Source organism: Choloepus didactylus, chromosome 6 (assembly GCF_015220235.1).
Source record: "Choloepus didactylus isolate mChoDid1 chromosome 6, mChoDid1.pri, whole genome shotgun sequence".
NCBI lineage: Eukaryota > Metazoa > Chordata > Mammalia > Pilosa > Megalonychidae > Choloepus > Choloepus didactylus.
Window position 1 is genome coordinate 64,927,458 of NC_051312.1, and position 18,783 is coordinate 64,946,240.

General features: G+C 34.0%; 1 protein-coding gene across 16 annotated transcripts in view; it reads left to right on the top strand.

Moving 5' to 3' along the window:
* The window catches only part of SOX6 (SRY-box transcription factor 6), a 652,380-nt gene that overhangs the window by 289,621 nt on the left and 343,976 nt on the right, over positions 1-18,783 (top strand). For all 16 annotated transcript variants that reach the window (XM_037839347.1, XM_037839348.1, XM_037839337.1 and 13 more), the window contains one exon: positions 8,302-8,509. In XM_037839347.1, the coding sequence (XP_037695275.1) occupies positions 8,302-8,509 (208 nt within the window). The remainder of the gene's footprint in view (positions 1-8,301; positions 8,510-18,783) is intronic.

The window sequence follows — 18,783 nt, forward strand, 5'->3', positions numbered from 1 at the left end:
TCAACACCTTGTGTTAGTATGGTACATTTGTTACAATGATGAAAGAACAATTTTAGAATTGTACTGTTAACTGTAGTCTGTGGTTTACATTAGGGTTCCCTGTTTGTGTTGTACAGTCCCATGTTTTTTAAAATTTTTATTCTAGTAACATGTATACAACCTAACATTTTCCCTTTTAACTACTTTCAAATATATAATTCAGTGCTGTTATTATATTCACAATGTTGTGCTACAGTTACCACCATCCATTACCAAAACTCTTCCATCAACCCAAATAGAAACTTTGTACTATGTAAGAAATGAGCCCCATCTTTAGAACTATGGTTAGTAGGAGAGGCAGTACAGTTAAAATGGAAAGCGAAGCGAAATAAAACAAAAACTTAAAACATATGAAGCAATAAGAACAAATATATTGTATTCAGTCTTCCTAACGGATGCAGGAAAGGGTAAGAGAGAATGATATTCTGCCCGGGCAATTAGTTTGGGCAGTGGATAGAGAAGTTGATTCCATTTCCGGGTCATTTCTCCCAACTGCAGTGCCTTCTACCTCCGTTATATAGCGCAAGATTCCATTCATGACCTTTGTTTTCTGTTTCTCTTAATTCTGACATTTTATCTGACTTTCACAACCCCATCCCACTGATTCTCTGTGCTTAGCTTATGACTGCCCCTTCACCTTCCTGGTCTAGGTGTAGTTGGCAACCCAGCTGAATCAGTAATGATGACCTGTGTCTGCCCTAGGACAGAGTGGGGATAATCCATATGCAGACGGGATAAGTGAGAATTGATAGTTTCCTTAGAAAAAATAATTACAAATGATAAGCTTACTGGAATTTTGTAAGGGACCAGATCTTTGTAGAATTAGTTTGAGATGAGTTCATTAAGGAAGTGATTTTTGAGCATTGATATGGAAGAGAGTAATGTAGATGCATTTATTATTCCACTTAGATGAAAAAGAACAAATAAAAACCTAAAAAAACATGTCATTGATTATCAACATTGTATTTTCAGAACCAAAATTTGAAATGAAGGCCAATTGGACAAAGTACATTGAACATAATAATGAGAGCAAGTACTTATTATGCTCTAAGCACAGTACTAAGTGTTCTATACATTATTCATTTTTCATGGCAACTATTTGAGAATATAATTACAATTTCCATTTTACTGATGAGACAGTTGAGGTTCAAGAATTATGTAATTTTCCAAAGGCATAACACATTTGTTTACTATTTATTAGACATCCTTTATCAAAAGGAATCACCTTGAAATTGGAACTGTCCTAGAAAATCCAAGACCTCTTGGTCACTATACCTTTAAGTTTTTCCCCCCCTGCAATTTTTATTGAGATATATTCACATACCATACAGTCATCCACAGTGTACAATTAATTATTCACAATATCATCATAAAGTTGTGCATTCATCACCACAATCAGCCCTTGAACACATTCAATACTCAAAAAAAAAAAAAAATACAAAAATAAGAATAAAAATAAAAGTAAAAAAGAACACCCAAAACACCTGTAAGTTGTGTATGGGGAGGGGGGTAGGGGTTTGAACAGGTTTTCCTGTTTATGGCTGAGTGAGTAGAGATGTAGTTAAGAGGAAAGAAGTTCTAGAATGATAACTATTTATTGAAATAATTATGGTTGTTTTATTTGTGTGAAAATGTGAGCTTTCAGGCTTTTGATATTTAGGTATGTGGTGGTTTTAAAATATGCCTACAGATTCTTGGCACCCCATCCTATAAAAAGGCAATCAATTCCTGTCCCCTTAACTGACGTCTATTAAATATAATGTAATACGGTGACACAGCATGACTTCCAAGGCTAGGTTAGAAACAATGATCCACCTTTTATCTGGATCTTACAAGGATATGCATCTTTGGAGCCCCAAGTCATCATGTAAGATGCCCAGTTACTGTGAAGCCAACATACCTAAGAGAAGAGAACATGTGGAAAGATCACAGAGATAGGAAAGATGTCCAAGGAAACCCCAATTGTTCCAGCCCCTGATCTTGAATTGTTGCCAGCCCAGGCCCCAAATTGGTGAGTAAAGAAGCCTTTGAGATAGCTACAACCTTAGCCAGTGGCAAAACTATTATCTCATGTGAGAACTTAAGACAGCACCAAATTCAGGATGCTCTCAAATGTCTGACCCACAGAAACCATTAAAGATAACAAACTTTGTTGTTTTAAGCATTAAGTTTTGGGGTGATTTGTTACACAACAATAAGCAATACAAGGTACTTCTTGTTAGTTCTTGGATTAGATTTAATAACAATGTATAATTCCTGCCTCAAAAGTAGTTAATCTCCTCTTTGGAAATGTAAGGAAACAAAAGATTTAGAAGGTGGGTGTGATTGGAATTATGTCATCTTTTACCGTTTGAGAGTGAGTATAACAGCGTGTTGGAATGGAAAAAAGCATTTATTTGGTGTCTGAAAATCTATATTTAGATTTTAGCTCTGCCACTTCTAACTGTGTGACATGGGGGAAGCCACTTAACCTTGCTGAGTGTTGGTTTCTTTCTTGCTGAAAATGAAAGATCTGGAACTTGGTGTTCATTTCTTGGCAACCCATTTTTGGAATGACATCTAGAGACTGGAGTGGGTCAGAGGAGAATGACAAGGGGTGTAGAAACCATGTGAACTGATAAATGGTTATAGAAACTGGAGGTGTTCCACCTAGTAAAGGACTATTAATTAGATTGTTCCCTTTGGATATTTGACCAATTGTAACATGGAAGAGGAAATAGATTGATTTTGTGTACTTCTGAGGGCAAACAGAAAACAACGGGTGGTATTTTAATTTTCTAGGCTGCTTAAGCAAATACCATGAAATGGGTTGGGGTTAAACAATGGGAATTGACTGGTTCATGGTTTTGAGGCTAGGAAAATGTTCAAATCAAAGCATCATCAAGGCAATGCTTTTTCCCTGAAGACTGTGGCACTTTGGGATTGGCTGCTGGTGATCCTTGGTTCCTCTGTCACATCGCAAGGCACGTGGCAGCATCGCCTGGTCTCTTTCTTCTCTTCCGGTTCCATTTCAGCTTCTTGCTTCATGTGGCTTCTTTCTCTTCTGACTGAATTTTATTCTTTTATAAAGAACTGCAGTAATAGAAATAAGACCCATCCTGATTGAAGTGGGACACACCTTAACTGAAGTAACCTCATCAGAAGGTCCTACTTACATTGGGTAAACATGTGCAAGAATGGATTAGATTGAAGAACATGTTTTTCTGGAGCACATACATTATAAGGATATAGATTTTAGCTTTTAAATAATTAGATTTACAGAAAATATTATTTGGGATCTCTGAACTGCATAAATATTAAGGAAGAAAGCTTGGCTATTTTTTTTTCCCCCTGGGTGCAATACAGGGAGACTGTAATATACAGGCTCTTTAGACATCTTCAAGGCCAAACTCTTTTTCAACTTCCCCTGAGTAGCTATTTAAAACTATGAATTTTTTTTTCTTTACTACAAAGCGATATGTTCATTGAGAATAAATTAGGATATACAGATAGATAAACAAGAAATAAAATAAAAATTACCAATAATCTCACCACCATTTAAGAATCACTATAAATATTTTAGTAGATATCTTTCCAGTTATTTTTATGTATGTGTATGGCCTTATCTACCCTATGCACCCATATAGCAAAACTGAGATTATACTTAAATGCTACTTTATATTCCCCTTTTACACTTACTGTATCTTTCCCTATACTATTTCTACATTTTTTGCTATTTATATTCAACTTCGGAAATAGTAATTATTTTCTGATTTAAAATATTGTTTATGATCAGATCCTTCCAAAATATAGAGAATTTAAAAAAAAAAGAAAAACTATTCATTATCCCAGCACTCAGAGGAAATAATTATTAATGTTTTGTTAGATATTCTGGTCTTTTTCTGAATATAATTTTTTTCTTAAAAATGTTTTTTGATGTTTAAAAACCCAGTTTTTTCATTAACAATACATTGTGAATATTCCCACATCATTAACTTTTCTGCAAAAATGTGATTTTCAATAGTTTCAATTATTCCATAATATGAATAAAACCATAATGCCCTTAAACCTTGCAATTGGACATGAAGGTTAACTCTAATTATTCATCACTATGAACAACTCTATATTCAGCGCATATATATATATGGTTATATATATGTATAAGGTTATATACATATATATAAAACATTGTTTTCAATGGGTATGTGGTATTCCATTGTGTAGCTATATCATCTTTTATTGAACTAATTTCTTAATTTTTAATATCTTAATTCTCAATATTTTGCTTAAATAAACAATCCTGGCATTGTTAGAGCAAATCTTTGCACTTAGTTTTAATTTTTTATGATTTCTGATATATTTGGTGAGTAGTTGTTTCAAATATCAGTTCATCAGCCAATTATGTACTTACTGTCTTTTGGTGCTCTGGAGACATATAGAAGCATGAGACATGGTTCTGAACCTAAAAGAGTTAAAATTTAGTTGCAAATATAACTAACATATACAGTATAGTAATACATAATTTATACCAGTGTATTATTAAATGCTAATTTGTATGGTTCTGATAAAGTTCAGGGGGATAGTGAGGATAGTTAGGACCAGTATAGTCAGAGAGGGCTTCAAGGATGAAATACAGTTTGATCTGAGCTTTGAAGATTAGGTTAGGTTCATAGTCAAGGATGATGGAGATCATTCCAGGGTAAAGGAACAAGATGCATAGGCCCAGAGGTCTAAGTTTGGTATATTCACAGTACCATGAGAAGGCTATTTCAGTTAGAAGCCTCTGAATGCTGCTGAGCAATCAGTATTGAATAACTTCTGAAAGTTGTGAACAGTATTTATTTTAGTATGTTTTGTGTTATTTTTTAATATTTACTTTTTAATCCCTTTAGACACTGGGATACATCTTAATTAAATATTCTTGATTTGTGAAAATTGCTTTTCCTTTTTAGAAACTCTGCCTAATGACTTTTTCATTGTACTACTATGTTTTCTGGTTATCTACATACATTTTATGTACTGTGTTTAACTGATTTCCAGAGAAATGCTCTTTAGATAATCTGAATCAATATCATTTTAGTCCTTGTAGTGAGACTGGAATTCTTTCAAATAGTATTTTGAAAATTTTCTTTACTGGTAGATTTGGTAGGGCCCCTGAGGTTAAGGTTCAGAGAAAACATTTACAGTAAATTTACTTAGAATTACCTTATGCTTACTAACTCGTTGCCTCATGTGCTCTGATTTTTTTGTGATGTTCATATGTTTAGTCATGTTATTCAGTCATTGTTTCAGAAGCAAAGTCAAAAGAATAATAAGGTTTATTTTTACATCACAGCTAACTAGGTGTCTTGAAAATGTTCATAATTATATCCACATATAACATTAAGGCAAAGCATATTTATTTCTTTGCTTTCTTAGAGAGCAGTGTTTCTTAAAGTGGGGTGAGAACCTGTGTATCAGAATCACTTGGGATGCTCATCAGAATTCAATTTCCTAGGCTCCACTGGGGAATGAAGGAATCTGAATTTTAACACACTTGCCAAGTATTCTTCTACACAATGAAATTTGAGAACCGCAGCTTTAGGGAAATATTGCCTCAAATCTCTGTGATTGTGCTGCAGTGACAACAATCAAGGCTTAACTGATATTATTATTGGTCTTGTGCCTCAATTGTTGTGTCATAGGACCTGTTTTGTTTTTAGGAAATTTAAAAAGAAGCTGCACTTTTTTTCTTAAGAAAATTTACAAATTAGCCTCTAGAAAAGATTAGAGATTGTTTTTTAAGTTGCTTTTTTTTTTTTTAATTTGGGACTATTGACTTTACATTATAGTAATCTCTTTATTATAAATACTTGGATTTATGTGTTACTTTAATATGAATTGCCTATAGGCCTCCAGTCACAAAGGACCAGTATTTATTAAGTTTTAGAAAGTTAAAAAGTGAGGGCCAGCAATGGTAACTTTATAATAAGTAAGGATTTATTATAAGGTGATTTATATGACTTAAGCCATTTATAGTTCTCTCTAATGCTCATATTAGTGATTTGGTGACATATTGCAAATGGTTCTTATAACTATCTAGCAGAAACCATGACTTTTCAGGCTCTTGCAGTCTGCTTCTTCAAAGTGTTGAGCCACTTTTTGCAGATTATGGGGCTGAGAACAGTATGAGCCATTGTTGCAATAAGGAACCCATGGTTATTATCTGTGGTGCAAGGTGACAACTGATCGCATTCGCATGACTAAAAATCAAGGAGCATGATCTAACAAGTGAGTGGCAATGAGTCAATAAAACTATTTTAAATTAGTCCTAAATGGAAAACAGTATTACTGTGTGGAGCCTACATGTGTAGGGCTCTGAGGACAACCTGAAGTTGTTACTCAGATTGGAGAGCCACTCCTACTATCTTTCAATTTCAATTTGGGAGTGATGGGGAAATCCTCCTTATTATGGTCAATGGTGAGTCATTTGTAGCTAATTACAGCTAATAATGCTGTTTTGACATGGTCTTTAATCCCCTAGGTTGAATCAGGGTTTTTTGTTTTATAGGCCATGATGTCAGGATAGTTTGCTTTTGAAATCAAACGACTGGAGCATGAATGATCAAATGATGATTATTGATTCAAAAAAGCATAGGTCAAATTTCAGTACAAATGTATTGAATGTCTGCTCTGTACTAGTGAGGGAAATGCAGAAAAGGTTAACACTTGGCTTGGAATATTTTTTAACTGCTCTATTGAGATATAGTACACATACCACATAATTTACCCATTTAATGTATCCAATTCAGTGGAATTTGGTATATTCACAGACTTCAGAATATTTAGTTTAATTCAAGATCCACATCAACATTTTTACTTCACAGTTCCTCAGATCCAGAGGGAAGAAAAACCTCTTTGGCCTTATTCCTACATCTGTTCCTTCCTTTGGAATAATAGTACTAACCATTTATTAAACACCACCTCCTGTGAACTTAACACTGTGCCTAGGCACTTCACAAGGTTATCTCATTATATGCTCCCAATAACTCCGCAAATAAGTTTTATTCCTACCTTATATACAATGACAATGATACCCAAATACCTAATATTTACAATTATTATCATTTAATATATGTGGAACTTATTCTCTAGACTTCATTTTCCTTTTCTCCTTGCTTCCCACAGTTATTAGCTCTGTATCTTTTGCCTCATGCTTCTTCTTTTTCAGTTCATGAAGCTTGCTGGGTTTCTTTTCTTTGTGGTGAAGGGGAGGGATATGGGAGAAATTGGGATTTTCAAGCTTTTATTGAGAATTACAAAAGACTACATGCTTTACACATTTTATAGGGAGAGAGAACACCCATACACAGACAGATAGGGTGAATACAAGACTATAGAATGGCTAAGGCCAAATAATAGTTGCTCCCAACCCTCAGTTCTGATGTACAAACATTTCCTTTCTATGAACTTTTAAGTGAGTGTTATTTTCAATCTAAGATTGGCTTTTCCTCCTTAGGTGATGGATCTAACCCTCTTACCAGTTAGCTAACTCCTCTGTACTATGACATAGTTCGTGTGCAAATGTTTCTGTAATAACCTTGTCCTTTTAGAAGAAATGTTTTTAAATGTCACATGAAAAGTATGTGCTGAAGTATCATGGTAAAGTTAAAGGAATAGAAAGAGGCTTCTGTAAATTTGGACAGATGTATAGCTAAGAAAAAACATAATATCCTAACCCCAGCATACAGAATCATTCAAGTTGGCAAACTTTCTGGCATTGATTTAGATGTTTTATTTATTCTGGGGGGGTGGTGGTGGTGGTGGTGGTGGTGGTGAACAATTAATATTGGATAATGAAGTCAATTAACCTACTGGTTCTAAATGCAAAAGATAATATTTTTGTAATCTACATACTTTTTAGGTTGTGGGAAGGTCATTACTAATAGAAGTGCCTTATTAAAAGAAAAATCTTGTCAATCCTAATAATTATTTATCAAATCTGATCTATTTTAAATAGAAGGTGTAAATGAATAAGAAGTTGAAGTGTCTATTTTAAAGTTAAGTTTTGGACAACTGAGGCTGATTTATAACTTAAAAAAATAAATGGAAAAAGTAAACTTCTGCCGTTTCAGGTAATTTCTTTGATGCTTGCTTATTTAATGTTTAGTATTTTTTAAGCGGAGATAGTTAATATAATTTATTTGTCCTACTTAATGTCATATACTCATTCTGGGTTTGGGATTTTTCTCCACCTCTAAGCAAAGCAACTTATATTCTAATTATTCTGTTTTATTTTTCTAGGAATCAGAGAATAATAAGTTATGTTCCCTATATTCCTTCCGAAATACCTCTACCTCACCACACAAGCCTGACGAAGGGAGTCGGGACCGTGAGATAATGACCAGTGTTACTTTTGGAACCCCAGAACGCCGAAAAGGGAGCCTTGCCGATGTGGTGGATACACTGAAACAGAAGAAGCTTGAGGAAATGACTCGGACTGAACAAGAGGGTATGTGTGGCCTTAACTATTAGGCTTTTTTTCCTTCTAAAAGTTCCAAGCGTTCTAAAAAATAAAATGAGTGGGATTTCAAGGGCCAGAGAAGTGCATAATTGGCACTAACTAGGAAAAAGTTGTTCAGAAGTTACCATGGTGATGGCAGATTGTGCTCTGTTAGGAGTGCTATGCAGATAGCTCTGTTTTTCTAAAATTTTGTGCATTTTATTTGGTTCTTGTGATAACAAATCAAGGTTTTAAACTGATTGCGAGCTTTGCCCTGAAAAAACGTAGTATGGGAATTTTCCTAGCTGCAACTTTATTTTTAACTTATTGTCCCTTTTTTCTTTTTAGTGGATAGTGTTTCATTATGAACATATCAGCTGTTTAAAAGCCAAAAAGAACTGTAATTTATTTTTACTCATTTTAATAAATATTATTATTTTATCTCCAAATGTGGAATTGAGAGTTGAAGGTTTCTAATATTGTTAAGGCTAAAAATGTTCAAGGGGGAGTTCTTTGACAGGTGACATCTATTGTAACATTCCACATCCACATTCTCTCTTCTTTCCCCTAGAATCCACTTAGGTTCACTTTGTTAAAAAACAAAGATTAAAGAAGACTCTTCAGTAATATTTTAAAACTAAATATATTGTCTAAATGATTTCTATACTACATATATATATTTTTAATGTTCAGATTTTAGGTCTTAAAATGTAGAGTAATTAATGACTCTGGTTTTTTGCTAGCATTGTAAGTTAAATTTAGACCTTGGCACTGTAGAGAAATGGGGATTTGATATAAGGGAATTTTTCATGTAACTTGATTTTATTCTTTTAAGGGCTCAAAAGTTTAAAAGTTTCAAATTATTATTGGTGGAAGTCATTCTAAAATGTATTACATACTTCCCTGTCTTAATAACCAGTTTATACAGCACAAAATGTAAACTTTTTTTTTTTTTTTTTGATGACTCAGAGTCACAATGTGGTAGACTAGGAACTCCAATACCTATCTAATAACTATGTGACTCTGGGTAAGTTCTTTAACCTCACTGAGCCACAAAATTTTAAATGTGGTGTGGTACTAATACCTGCCTCGACAACTCACACTCTTTGAGCATTAACTATAATAATAATAATGATGAATATCAAAGTCTCTTCTGAACTATAAAACTCTATAAATTTGAGGTATTGTAATGGTTATCAGATTATAAATATCTATTATCTTACTGTGCTTTAATATAATGATGTCCCCTGAGATCAATAAGATGATTAGGACTATTTGGCTTTATGGTTATTTCCCTACAATTACTACACTTTGTAATTCTTATGAATGCTATATATATTTTTTCTTTTCTTGGTGTGTTTGTGTGTGTATGGATGTGCTGGTTTCTCCCTCAGTATCAGGTTGCAGACTGTTACTTCTTGCTGAGTTGTGAATACTTTCTAATTTGCTCATTCCAGTCATATAATCATTATGAAATTAGATGAAAATGACATTCTGGACTATATTTAAATATGAACAAATATGTTTTGGGCAAGTTGCTGAAAGATTCTCTTAAATGTATCATCCATAATCTTTTGTGCGTGTATTTCATGCTTACTCTTCTGACTGGAGACTTTGTTCTCCTGGATCTAGGCTATGTTCTAGAATAGTTGAAGCTGCCAGATCAATGATCTCTGAATAAGTGAGATTGCTAGGTTGCTTGTAAATGTGATTCACCAAATAGGTGATTTTAGTGCTATAAGGAAGTGATTTTTAAAATACTTTAGAGGGCTCCTTAGTGTAAAAATATAGAAATTGATTTATGATGGGTTTTTTTTTCTGGATTATTAGGAAATTTGACATCATTTTCCCCCTGAAATTAATGGTTAGTTTTCTGTTCTTCCTTTTCATTACTGTGTTTTATAGTTGATTTGATACAAGAGAGGCACTTACAAGATGAAACCACACGTTTAAAAGTCCTTTATCACTATATTCCAACTAGTGAAGAATGTTTTTTTATATCCATCACAGAACTTTGTTTTCTATGGTACATATATTTTAGGCATCAGAAATTAAGGTATTTTAATGTATATTAATATATATTATATAATAAGTACAAATATAAAGTGATAGAAAGATGCTTATTAAATTTAAAGGTACCACAGACATGGGAGGAATAGTGAATGTAACATATGAAAGAAACAAAATCCAAAAGATTTTGATAAGCCAAAATATGAGCTTAAGGCCAACTCATCAAGATAAAATTTAAAAGACCTTACTGTCAACTCTACAAGTTGTGACCAAAACCCCTGGTTGCACAACTAATTACTGGAGGAAATTCAAAAAACAGCCACATGAATGGGAAAAAAAAGCTTATGAATTTTAGATGACAGAATGCTCAGTGGAGTCAGCATGGTGAATATTGCCAGAAAAATGTCAATGCTGTCTCAATCAACATTAATAAAAGTACTGTATATAGCGTTCAAGAAGCGTACTTCCATTAAACTCTTTGCTTGATCCAGTGTATCTGAAGTATTGTGTTAAGTTCAGAATTACCACACTTTGAGAAACTCAGAAGCATTGGGTTGTGTTCAGAGGAGAACAATTGGCATGATGACAGATGCAAAATTATATAATAATAAGGGGAATGGTTGAAAGAACTAGTAATGTTATCCCTAGAGTAAAGAAGATCAAGGATGACATCACGATTGTCTTCAAAGATTAAAGTCATGTGGAGGAGGACTTGGGCTATATAGCTTCTTGGGAGTAGATTGGCAGGTCAGTAAGCAGTTACAGGGAACCAGATAATGGTTTATATCAAGACCAACTATCTAACAGTCATAGCTGTTCATGTATGGATTAAGCTGCTTTGGAAAATAATAAATTGTGTGTCCTTGGAGGTATATAGCAATCTCAACTGCCATTTAAATAGAGCTATTATAGAGGACAGAGAATTAGTCTCTTTCAAAAGCCACAACTATGCATTTTTTAGGAAGTGTTCTGTTGTTCATGATGTATCTTTTATATTCATAGTCAAGAACTAAGAGCAATGTGACAAATTTTACTTAAGTGCAAGGTACTGTATTAGAACTCGAGGATTTCTACCTTCTTTACATATCAAGTAATTTGGGCAGGGAATAACAATGTATTTGCAGGGCCCCCTTGAAGAACTGGGGAAAAATGCAGAAATGTTAAACTTCCCCACCTGGGGAATTATTGATATTCTCACAAGCATTGGGAACTACCAATTTATTAGGCTGAGCCTTTGATCTTGGGGCTTGTCCTTATGAAGCTTGTTTACTGCAAAGGAGAAGCTAAGCCTACTTATAATTGTGCCTAAGAGTCTCCCCCAGAGAATCTTTTGTTGCTCAGATGTAGCCTCTCTCCCTTAGCCCACTCGGCAGGAAAACTCTCTGCCTTCCCCCGTATGTGGGACATGGCTCCCAGGGGTATAAATCTCCTGGCAACGCAGGAATGACTCCTGGGTATGCGCCTCGACCTGGCATTGTGGGATTGAGAAAGTCTTCCTGACCAAAAGGGGGAAGCGAAATGAAACAAAATAAAGTTTTGGTAGCTGAGAAATTTCAAATGGAATCCAGAGGTGATTCTGGAGGGTATTCTTAAATGCTATAGTGATATCTCTTTGTAGTTTTTAGTGTATTGGAATAGCCAGAATAAAAATACCTGATACTGTAGAACTGCAAGTCAGTAGCCTTGATTCTTGAAGATGATTGTATAACTATGTATATTACATGGTGTGACTGTGTGATTGTGAAACCCTCATGGCTCACACTCCCTTTGTCCACTGTATGGACAGATGAGTAGAAAAATGGGGCCAAAAACTAAATGAAACACCGGGTGGGATGGGGAGGATGGGATGTTTTAGGTGTTTTTTTTACTTCTGTTTTTATTCTTATTCTTATTTTTACTTTTTGGAGTAATGAAAATGTTCAAAAATTGATTGTGGTGATGAAGCACAACTATACAGTGGTGCTGTGAACAACTGATTGTACACTGTGGATGACTGTATGGTATGTGAATATATCTCAATAAAACTGAGTTTAAAAAAAAGATCCCCTGTGCTAGATGATATGGAACACCCATAGGGAATAACTTAGTCTCTAACTTTAAAGAGTTCATATTATAGTAAGAAATATAAGACATATACAAAGTAAACTCTAATTCAATGTCTAATATATGACAAGTTACATGAAAGCTATATGGATAAAATGCTATGGCAGTTTACAAAATAGAGAGATTGCTCTTGCCTTGGAAGCCATGGAGAAGGAAGTTCTAAAGGGAAATGAGTCTTCACTGATCTTGGAGCATGAAAGGATGTATATAGGCAGATAGGGAGGGGAGGGGCATTACAGGCAGAAGGAATAGGCAGAGAGCTTTAAAACAGCTGCCAGTTCAGGCTCTGACTGAACTGAAAATGTATATGGGTTATATGACTAAAAAAGTAAGCCTTGTTCAGATCATAGAAGCCCTTTAATTCTAGGCTAAGATGTTTGAACTTTATATTGAAGGTAACGGAGGAACCATTGACTTTTTTTAAATCAAAATAAAATGATGAATTAGAGCTTTCTTTCAGGAAAGTTAATATGGCAACGCTGTGTAGGATGGATGGAAACAGGAGAGACATTAAGGAAATTGTTTCAGACTAGAGATAATGAGGACCTGAACAAAGGCAGCAGAAATGGGAAAGGGAAGGGGAAGGTACATATAAAAGAAAGGAAGAGAATATATCTATACACACACATATATAAAGAGAGAGACAGACAGAGAGAGACAGAGAGAGACAGAGACAGAGAGAGAAAGATTTTAGGAGATAGAATTGTTAGCACTTGACATTTAAGTGTGGAGATCAAAAGAGAGAAATGGTTTGAAGTTTGGTTAGAATTTTTAAAATCTGGGATAATAAGAGGGTGGTAATACAATTAATAATAATAATGATAAAGGAAATGGAGAAACATGTTTCAGAGATGGAAGAAATGAGGATATCCATTTCATAATTCTAAGTTTGATGTTCTGAGTCTGGATTCTAATTTTAATTATCAGCTTGGAGCAATAGAACAGAATAATATAGAGTGAGAACAGAAATAATTATAGAAAAAATTTAGTTTCCCAGAGATTTCTGATTCTATGATAATTATATTCTGAATCTAAGGAAGTGTAAGAGCTCCACCAATAGTTTCTTGACTTTGAGACTTTAAAGCTCCAGATCCATCTCCTTTTTTGGAACATCTCCTATCTCACGGGACATATATATTTTTCAAATATATTATCTACTTCTTCCTCACTACCTCCTGGTTTGTGGGTCATAACTCATGATTAGCTGATTGACAAGCCTGTGTAGTTGACACAATAGATGATGATCTTTCCTAAGTCATTCTTGTCCTGGAGAATATTTTGACTCTATCAGGGAGACTCTTTATCCTCCTTATTTCCTCTCAGATACAAGGACTGATGTATAAAAAGTTTATTATCATCCATTTTAAAATAATGTCTACATAATAAAACAAAAACTCTCTACTTAGAAAAAGAAAGGTTATTCTCTGATGAGGAGATTCCTTAATCAACCAATTTATTGTCCGGTTTTTAATCTGCAATTACTTCTAGAGATGCCCTCCCCAGAGCAGTGATTTGACCAAATTGCAGAAACGCTGATAAACAAAGGTGTTCTGTCTGAAGTGCCCCCCTGAAAGTTAGGTTTCTGGAAAAACAGTCAAGGTTTCTGTTTTGTAGTAAATTTAACCTTGATTTAGTGTCACAGATAGATGGCTGAATGGATGGATAAATATATAGGTAAAAATAAATAGATGGATAGATGGAGAGAATGAATGAATATCAGAATCTGCCTTTTAAAACACTGTTGAAAATGGTGGGCAGAGTATGCATACAGGCTTTGAGTTAATAGATTTAGGTTAATGCTTCCAAAATAAAAATCTTTCTGCTGTGATAAAATGATGAATTTTAGTTATCCTTGTATCACCCATCCTGTTGCCAGTGTAGCTGGGTTCAAACATAAGCGACAGTTGTCAGAAAATGAATACTTTAAAAAAAGGACTTCTATATCTAAATACGTATATTTAATCAGAGTGTCCTTTGGCTTCTGAAAATAAGTTGTCTAATGAGAATTTCATTTGAGCAGCTGCGACTGAGGAGGTCAACAGACATCGCCTAGGAGAATATGGCCCAGCTGGTTAAATCTGGTTGTTGTCGTGATTTAAATGGTCAAGTGCTGCTTGTAATCCAGGACCGTCTGTTTGTAAAGGGAAGAGTGAGTGCTTCAGCATAATGTACAGCTGTTTTAATCTCTCTTTAATAATAGTGCTTCAGCCACTATCATGTCTTGTGTATCATACTACTAAGTATAAGATCCTAGGCCGAGTGGACTGTTTTGGGTCAGGTCCTGGAGTCATTTGAGATTGGAGGGAAAGGGACACAATGATAAAAGCCTCAACTCTCTCATGAAGTAAGAAGTTTCTCTCACAAAGAGTTTCTTTCTGACTCTTTGACTCTTTTTAAGATTTATTCTTTAGGTAATAATTATTGTGATTAGGAGGGAGTGACAAAGATTGTAGTTAAGTAGAACTATTAGAATAAGTGAGCTCTCTTTGAATAGTGGTCATATAAACTTAATGGAAAGTATGCAGGATTTAGGCACAATTCTAGAGGACATACACTGACCAGAAATTAGAGTATTTGTCCAGTGGAATTGAGGGCTTTAGGATATCATGATAACAAAAGTATGTGGATTCATTTTATTTTTCATGTACAGAAGGGGCAGGAGGATTTGAGCTTTGGATTGCTGGTGGGATAGGCTTTCCAATGGATTATGCAGCTGTTTCTCAGCAGAAGAATGAGCATGTGTTTATGTGTATATCTGATGGATTATTATCACTATTCAAATCTCTACATAATCTACTTGGACTTCTACATATACTTGCAGTGAAGTATATTTAGTTAGCATATATGCTGGTGTGTATACCTCATCTTATGGCTTTTGTTGTGCTAAAGGAGGAATGTAATAAAGTTTAAACAACAAGAAAACTCATTTTTGATAGTCATGTTTTTGAGTGAGCTAGATCTATGTTTGAATCTAAGTTCTAATATTTAGAAAGGCAGTATAGCATACTGATTAAGCAGGTGAGCTCTGGAGCTAGACTGCCTGGGTTTGAATCTCAGTTCAGTACATACCAGGTAGATGACAAGGGCAAATTACTTAGCCTCGCAGTATTCCAGTTTTCTCAACAACAACAAAAAATTGGTATCATATTGTTAACTTCATAAGGCTATCATGAAGATAAAGAGTTAACTAATGCAGCTAAAGCATTTAGGACATTGCCTAGCACATAGTAAGTGCTTGATAGATGTAGACAACCTAGTTCCTAGCTGGGTGACCTTGGACAAATTAATTAACCCTTTTGTGCTTTAGTTCTTTCATCTGTAAGACTGGATAATACAGAATTGCAGAATTGTGAAGATTATATATGTATATCTAAACACATATCTTCTACAACTATAATTATTATTACTACTGTTATTATAACTGCTATTGCTATATTATTACTTGAAGAAACTGTTTTTTTCTTTTAGGAGAAATATTGTAGGAATCTCAACCTGTGTCACAGACAGAATTATAGGATATGTCCCCTGAATTTAGGGTATTTGGCAGCAATGAGGTTCTTATGTTCTGGAAGGTTAATTCAGTTAATTCTCCTTTCAGGCCTTTTGAAAAAGCTGATACTAAATTTCCCCATTGGAAACCAATCTTCCCTGTTGAGAAATATGTGGAATGTTATGAGCAGTGAGACAGGTTGGTAAAACTATGGATGAGGTTTTTAGATGGTACCCAGTTAAGAACAATGTGTTCTGTTAAAGTAAAAATCTGTTAAAAACTTTGCAATTTTATGCACGATAGTTCTATAAACCCACAAGTTCACTAATAAAGAAAAAAGAAAAGGGGGGGCATGCTAGAGTATTGAAATAGTCTTTTAACACAAAATTTAGAGATATAAGGTTTTTACCACTGTTCTGATGGAAGGTTATACCAATGACACATTTAGAATATCCCAGATTCAAATCCTTTATGTTTCTCATTCTTGGGAGAAATTGGAAGGGTTTGGGATTTTTGCATAAGAAACACATGAAGTATTCATTACAAAACCCCCACAATTATTATTTCAAATAAGTTGGGGATTTTAAGTCATGTAAATGCTGAAGTCCCCCAAGACCACTCATCTTCTAGGTGAAGAAGCAATCTGATATTCAGAGCAATACTGATGCAACTTCATTTAAATCTATTCTTTTCGTCTCTGTAAAATCTTTTCTCCCAATGGTATTTGTATCCTCATATTTGTTTTAAAGAATCTGTATCATATCCATAGCAAATATTTATCTAGTACAAGATAGTTTAAATAAACAAATGTTTTCTGAAAGTATTGTGCAATGCTATTTAGGAATCATAATGAGAAGCTAGCACTACTCATTTTTGAATTATCAATAGCTGAATTATGTTTAGTGTATTTTAGTGTTACATATATATGCATTCTAATTCTTTGGAAACCAGTCATCTCATATAACTTGATAAAATATATAATCTGCCAAGAATCCTGTGAACCCAAGACATTCTGGACAAAACCGGTCATCTCATATAACTTGATAAAATATATAATCTTCCAAGAATCCTGTGAACCCCAGACATTCTGGACAATTCTTGGTTATTGCTATTAGTTATTATTTTGCAATTTCCATTTACAGGTTGACAACATACTATTTGATTGAATCATTTTCGTAACTTCATTTTGTGTGTCTCTGACTTGAAAGGATACTTCACAGTTCTTGGCGTATTCCTGTCTCATCAGATTTAAAATTATTTTCTAGTACCCTTTCTCTAAGAATGTTGATAACAGATTCAGGTGATTGTTTCTGATTTTTCCTTTTACTGACCTGGGAAGGAAGAAAGTGCTTTCCTGGCATTTTGTTACTTAGAAAGAGAATGCAGCTTTCTGAAGGTATGATGAAATCAGTTATTTTCATATAATTTCTAAAACTTTGGAGTGTGATTGGATCATTAGTATTTTGCGTTTTTCCATTGATAATTCATTAACTTGACTTTTTAAGGATTTATTCTGGGATGCTCAAGAAGGAAGAGGAGATATATTTTGAATCTGAATTCTTTCCCTTTGTACAATGAATAGGAAAAATAGAAAGAAAAAAGTAAGAGCAAAAGAAGAAATAAGCAAAACAGTTTATTAAGTAATAGTTGGTACATAAATATACATATATAATCTAATATTATATATAAGGCACCACCCAACTTAATAAACATTAAAAATACTTTTGAATCTATGTTTCCTTCATCTGTGAAAACCAAGAGGTATCCACTGTCTGATTTTTGTGTTTATCATTATCTTCCTTTCTGTTTTAAAATCATTTTGTTTTCTTCCCTAAATAATTTATTGTTTAGTTTTGTTTGTTTTAGAACTTTATAAAAATAGTTTCATGCTGTGATTCTGTGAATCGCTTTTTTCACTCACATAATGTTCTAAGATCAGTTTTAGTGTGCATAGTTTTAGTTCTCATTCACTTTTGTATACTATTCCTTATATTATTTCATGGAATACTTTACAGCAGTATCTTCTCCTATCTGTTCTTTTGTCTCTAGATATTTAGACTATTTCCAGTTTCTGCTAATACAAATAATGTATCTGTCTTCTGATGTACATTTGCATGAGTTTCTTCTCTAGGGTGTATCCCCAGGAGTGAAATTGTTGGTTATAATAATGTTTGTACTCTTTTTCTACTCTGTTAGAAAACATTACACAAAGAGGTTGCTGCTGCTGCTGTGTGTGTGTTTGTATGTGCAGATGCATTGTAATTCCTGAAAGCTTAACTTAACTGTCTATACCCTTTGGTTCCACCTTCTTCCAAATATCTAGTACAGGTTTCTTTTTATCACTGAACTTTTCAGATGCTCACAGAGTCTTTGATGAATGCTTCACTGCAATTTTCCTTTTTTCCTTTTGTTATATCTTAATAGAATGCCTTTTGCCCTTCTTTCAGCTATGAGCACAAGTGGATTGTTATTCTCCCACTAGACTATGATTGCTAAGTTTGTTAGGAAGCATGTTTTTTGATTCCCTTTATAGATGTTTCCAGATCAAGGTGTGGCTTTTGAATTAGAGTAATTCCTGATCTTTATATCAGGTTTAAGATCACTATTTTCTTAAATATCTCTTCAAATTCAAAATTAACTAGCAAGCCCTGTTGATTACTGCCAGTGTTCTATCCAGTCA